The sequence below is a fragment of the Ornithorhynchus anatinus genome, chromosome 17 (assembly GCF_004115215.2).
Source record: "Ornithorhynchus anatinus isolate Pmale09 chromosome 17, mOrnAna1.pri.v4, whole genome shotgun sequence".
NCBI lineage: Eukaryota > Metazoa > Chordata > Mammalia > Monotremata > Ornithorhynchidae > Ornithorhynchus > Ornithorhynchus anatinus.
The window spans coordinates 20,307,507-20,312,944 of NC_041744.1; the positions used below are offsets into that span (position 1 = coordinate 20,307,507).

The following is a 5,438-nucleotide window of genomic DNA, read 5'->3' on the forward strand; positions in this document are numbered from 1 at the left end:
CGCTCGGTCCGCTGCTCTGCACGCAGTGGGCGCTCAATAAACCCGATCGAATGACTGAACGGATGCCATCATCACCATTATTATTATTTAGCTTTGGGGCGGGGGGAGGGCTGGCAAGGAGAACGGATTGGGGGGCGAGAGGGGTCCTCACCCCGCATCCCCTCCATCCCCGCAACCAGCCCATCACGGGGGGACGGGGGGCGTCCGAATATAATAATAATGATAATAATAATGGAATCCGTTAAGCGCTTACTATGGGCCGAGCACCGCCCCCCACCCGGCCGTCATCGCCCCGATGGGGGTGAAATCGTTCCCAGATGTTACCGACGGCGCTGGAGCCGGTCTTTGGGGGCTGAGCGACCCCTCCCCACACACACACATCCCCTCACCCTCACCCACCAGCTGTCGCCGGCGCCGTGGTGGTTGAATTTTCTTACGGGTTTTCCCCAAGCCCCTCCCTGTGGCGGCCCGGCCCCTCCCCACCGAGGCCCCATTGGCCGCGGCGGCCCCGTTTATGGAGAGGAACGGGCCGGCGGGGAGGGGGTGGGGGGGTGGGGGGCGGGGTCGGGGGGCGGGCCGTGCCTCGTCCATTGGCTCGGCGGCCCCTCCCGGACAATAAAGCCGCCGCCCCCTCCCCTGCCCCCGGCCGGGGGCCGCGCTTCTATAAAGGCCGCCGTCTCCCCCCGAGGTGCCGGGGATGGTAGCCGAGTGGGTGGCGACGGGCCGGCGCCGGTCCCGGACGGCTCGCCCCAGCCTCGCCCCTCGCCGCAGAGGTCGCCCCGGGAAACCGTAAGTGCCCCCCCCACCCCCACCCCCCGGCCCGGGTGGAGACGCCACGCTCGGGACCCCCTCCCCGCCCTCCCACCCCCACGGAAAGCAAACCGAGCCCCCGGGCCCCTGGCAGGTGCCCGGCGAGGCCTCCGTCCTCGGGCCCGGCCCCGCGAAGCCCAAGGGCGGGGGGAGGAGGTGGGATGTAACGCCCCGCGGCCCGGGGGGAGGTGGGCAAGGGGTCGGGCAAGAGGGCTAAGGCTTGGCAAGGGCGGGGTCGATGGGTTCGGGGTTGGGCCTCTGCGCTCCCCAAGGGGACCGGTCTCAGCACCTCCGTCCCGTCCCTTCCCTTCTCTCCGTGCCGCCGGCCGCCCGTCCTCCTCACGCACTCACGACCCGCACAACCCACGCGGGGAGGCGGGCCGCGCTTTGCGCGCCTGGGGAAGGGAAGGGAAGGGAATCGTGCGGGAAACTTCTTCTTGGGGGGCGGGGGGGCAGGCGAGGGGAAGGAGAGGAGGGCGACGAGGCCGCTTTGGCGGGGGCGGGGGGGGGAATGAGGCCGCGGCCGAGAGAGGAGCCGGTCCTTCTGACCCCGCGCGCGTGTGTGTGTGTCTGTGTGTGTCGTCCCTTCCTTCCTTCCTTCATCCAGTCGCATTTCCCGGGCGCTCCCCGGGGGCCGAGCACTGTCCTGAGCGCTCGGAAAGTTGAACCGAGCAACGGCAGAGGGACGGTCCCGGCGGGTGTCTGCCTCCGCCCCCCTCCCCTCCCGCCCCCGAGCCCCCGGGTCCTCCGGGCCGGTCCCGTCCAGGCCGGGCCCGCGCCCCCCGGCCCCGGGGGCCATGGATTCGGACGGCAGCCTGGGGTCCAGCCGCCCCTCGTCCCCGGAGCCCGACGGGCCCTTCCCGTCGGCGAGGACCAAGGGGGTGGGCGGCGCCGTGTCCTCCTCCACCCCCAGCGAGTGCCCGTCGGAGCAGCTGGGCCCCGCCATGGGCGCGGCGGGCCTGCTGCGCCCGGCCGACAAGCTCGGGGGCGGCGGCAAGTCCTCGTCGTCGTCGTCGTCGTCCACCTCGTCGTCCACCTCGTCGTCCACCTCGTCGTCCACCTCGGCGGCGGCGGCGGCCAAGAAGGACAAGAAGCAGATGTCGGAGCCGGAGCTGCAGCAGCTGCGGCTGAAGATCAACAGCCGCGAGCGCAAGCGGATGCACGACCTCAACATCGCCATGGACGGGCTGCGGGAGGTCATGCCCTACGCCCACGGGCCCTCCGTCCGCAAGCTCTCCAAGATCGCCACCCTCCTCCTGGCCCGCAACTACATCCTCATGCTCACCAACTCCCTGGAGGAGATGAAGCGGCTGGTCAGCGAGATCTACGGCCACGGCCACCACCACCATCACCATCACCCGCAGCCCCCGCCGCCCCCGCCCCCGCCCCCGCCGCCCCCGCCGGCCCCGCCGGCCCCGCACCATCACCACCACCACCACCACGCCGCCTTCCACCCGGCGGCCGGCCCGCCCGGAGCCCCGCACCCGCCGCACGGCCCGCACCCGGCCGCCCTGGCCGCCGCCGCCGCCGCCGCCGCCGCCGCCGTGTCCGGAGCGGCGCTGCCCGGGCCCGGGGCCCTGACCCTCCGGCCGGCCCCGCACGGGCTGCTCAAGGGGCCGGCCGGGGCGGGGGCCGGCGGGGCCGGGGCGGGGGCGGGCGGGGCCGGGACGGGGGCCGGAGGGGCCGGGGCCGGGGCCGGGGCGGGGGCCGGGGCCGGGGCGGGGGGCTTCCCGCACTGGGGCGGGCTGCCCTGCCCCTGCAGCCTGTGCCAGGGCCCCCCGGCGCATCACCACGTCGCCGGCCTCACCCGCCTCGCCTCCGACGCCAAGTGAGCCGGGGGGCCGGGGCGGCGCGGGAGGACGCCCCGCAAGACACTCCGACGCTCCCCGGGGGCGCGCGGGCCGAGCGGGAAGGCGCGGGGGGCGGGAGGACGTCCCGCGAAAAGACTTGACCTTTCTTGGGGCGCACGGGCCGAGCGGGAAGGCGCGGGATGCGGGACGCACGGCCCAAGACTTGGCCCCTTTCGGGGCGCACGGGCCGAGCGGGAAGGCGCGGGATGCGGGAGACGGCCCCGCAAAGGACTTGGCCTCTCCCCGGGGGCGCACGGGCCGAGTGGGAAGGCGCGGGGGGCGGAAGGACCGACCCGCGCACCGCAAAAGACTTGGCCTCTCTTGGGGCGCACGGTCCGAGCGGGAAGGTGTAGGCCGCGGGAGAACGCACCGCCCAAGATTTGGCCTCTCCCCGCGGGGCGCACGGGCCGAGCGGGAAGGCGCGGGGGGCGGGAGAACGCACCGTCCACGACTTGGCCTCTCCCCAAGGGCGCACGGTCCGAGCGGGAAGGCGCGGGGTGCGGGCGAACGCGCCGCAAAAGACTTGGCCTCTCTTGGGGCGCACGGTTCCAGCGGGAAGGCGCGGGACGCGGGAGATGGCCCCGCAAGAGACTTGGCCTCTCCCCGAGGGCGCACGGTCCGAGCGGAAAGGCGCGAGTTGCGGGAGGACCGACCCACGCACCGCCAAAGACTTGGCCTCTCCCCGAGGGCGCCCACGGTCCGAGCGGAAGGCGCGGGTTGCGGGAGAAGGCACCGCAAAGGACTTGGCCTGTCCCCGGGGGGCCGCGGGGGGCGCGGCTGGCTCTCCGCTGCGTCCCGCATCCCGAGCTGCCCAGCCCGCAGACGGCGCCTCTTCCCCACGCCTCCACGAGCAGGGGACCCCCGCACCTGGGGCCACGGACCCCGGTGCGTTTCTTCCTTGGTTTTTTCCAACAGGCCGTGGGGAGGGGGCGAAGCCACCCAGAGGGACCGGCTGGGGGGACGATGCGGGGGGGGGGGGGGGCGGCGGGAGGAAAGGGCCTTCTTTTCACTCTACCTAATCCCGTTTTCCTCCCTCGCCCTCCTCCCTCCCGAGGGGGGGATGCGGGGGGGATGCGGGGAGGCTCAGCCCCTCTCCCTTCCCTGCAGCTTCGACTGGCTGAAATCGGAAGGCCCGTGGAGGGGATCTTTCCCTGTCGGGGAGACGGGTAGTAAACACGACCCCCCACCCGCCTTTGGCTCTCTCGGTGGGCACCGCATCGCCCGTCCCGCACTGGGCAGCTGCCCCCCGAGCTCCGGGTTTCCGGGGCTAAGACCGAAATGCCCCTCTCCCTCCAACCCCCGCGCCTGGGGCGACGCCCAGGACTGGGCTTCTCAGCGCCCTCCCACCCCTCTCCTGACCTCTCACTCTCCCGCAGAGATTTTATCATCCTTTTTATTTTTGTAAAAAAGAAAAGAGTGCTAAATAATATTTATTACTTGTCTGGTTGCAGAAAAGGAAAAAAAAAATCCCCTACAAAATAAATGACGGTCGATGGAGGTTTTAAATAAAAACAAGCACCTGGTTTTAAGCGGGGGGTTGCGGCTCTTTGGATGGGAGTGGGGGGCGTCCATTTGGGAGGCCTGCGGGGGAAGGGGGGGGAATTCATTATTTCTCTCCCCCGTCCCCGTCTGGTCTCCACCTGCGGCGTCTACACTGGACGGGCGAATCGGGATCCGGTCTTTCTTAAAAGAACACTAGGGGTTGGGGGGGGGGGGCGATGCCGCCGCAGAGGACCCTTGGGGGGAGGTGGGCAGGTTGCGGAGACCCCGACTCTGAAACCCTCAGGCTTGGTGGAGGTGGGAGGGCGAGGTTGGGAGACTCCAATCCGGACAGGGGTCGGGGTAGAAGGGAGAAAGCCTTCATGGGGCCTCCATGGCGCTGGCGCCTAGGAGGGGGGGTGAGATAATAAAATAATAATAATAATGGCATTTGTTAAGCGTTTACTGTGTGCCAAGCACTGTTCTACGCGCTGGGATAGATAGAAGGTTATCAGGTTGTCCCACGCGGGGCTCACAGTCTTAATCCCCATTTTCCAAATGAGGTCACGGAGGCACAGAGAAGTGAAGTGACTTGCCCAAAGTGACGCAGCTGACAAGTGGCGCAGTCGGAATTAGAACCCACGACCTCTGACTCCCAAGCCCGTGCTCCTTCCACTACGCCACGCTGCTTCCCTATGCGGGAGGAGGAGGCTGGGGGCTGGTGATGGTAATCATTACGGTGTTTGTGAAGCGCTCGCTCTGTGCCAGGCACTGTACTAGGCGCTGGGGTGGAGACAAGCAGATCGGATTGGACGCAGTCCCTGTCCCAGGTAGCGCTCACATCCCCATTTTACAGAGGAGGGAACTGAGGCCCAGGGAAGGGAAGTGACTTGTCCAAGGTCCCACGGCAGACGAGTAGACCCTCTGACCCCCTCGGCCCGTGCTCTATCCACTAGACCATGCCGTTTCTCTGGTGTGCCCTCCCCACGACCCCCAGCCCCGCAGCCCCTGCAGTCCCTTATCCAGGATGGGCAAGGCTTGGGTTGTGGCGAGGGCCTTCATCCCCGGGGATCGGAGAACGTTCGGGGGGTGGTCCCGGGGGTCCTGGGGAAACGGTCCTCAATCCCGAAATCTCTGTGGCTGCGGGCGGAGGAGGGGAACGGGTCCCATTCGATCCCCCCCATGCCCGCCCCCCTCTTCTCCAGGCATCCACGGCGGGGAGGGCCGGGGCTTTGGGGGCCCCGGTTTATGTGGCTAAACCTTTTTCTGTCCGAGTCGCCTCTGCAGGGGTCCGGGAAC

The 5,438-nt window shown here is 69.5% G+C and overlaps 1 protein-coding gene across 1 annotated transcript; it reads left to right on the top strand.

Annotated features, from left to right (window-relative positions):
• The first annotated feature begins 699 nt into the window (after nucleotides 1-699).
• On the top strand, nucleotides 700-2,656 carry OLIG2 (oligodendrocyte transcription factor 2). Its single transcript, XM_029081783.1, has 2 exons — nucleotides 700-789; nucleotides 1,418-2,656. The coding sequence occupies exon 2, from the start codon at nucleotides 1,608-1,610 to the stop codon at nucleotides 2,640-2,642; it is 1,035 nt and encodes a 344-aa protein (XP_028937616.1). The 5' UTR covers nucleotides 700-789; nucleotides 1,418-1,607; the 3' UTR covers nucleotides 2,643-2,656.
• Nucleotides 2,657-5,438: the final 2,782 nt, after the last annotated feature.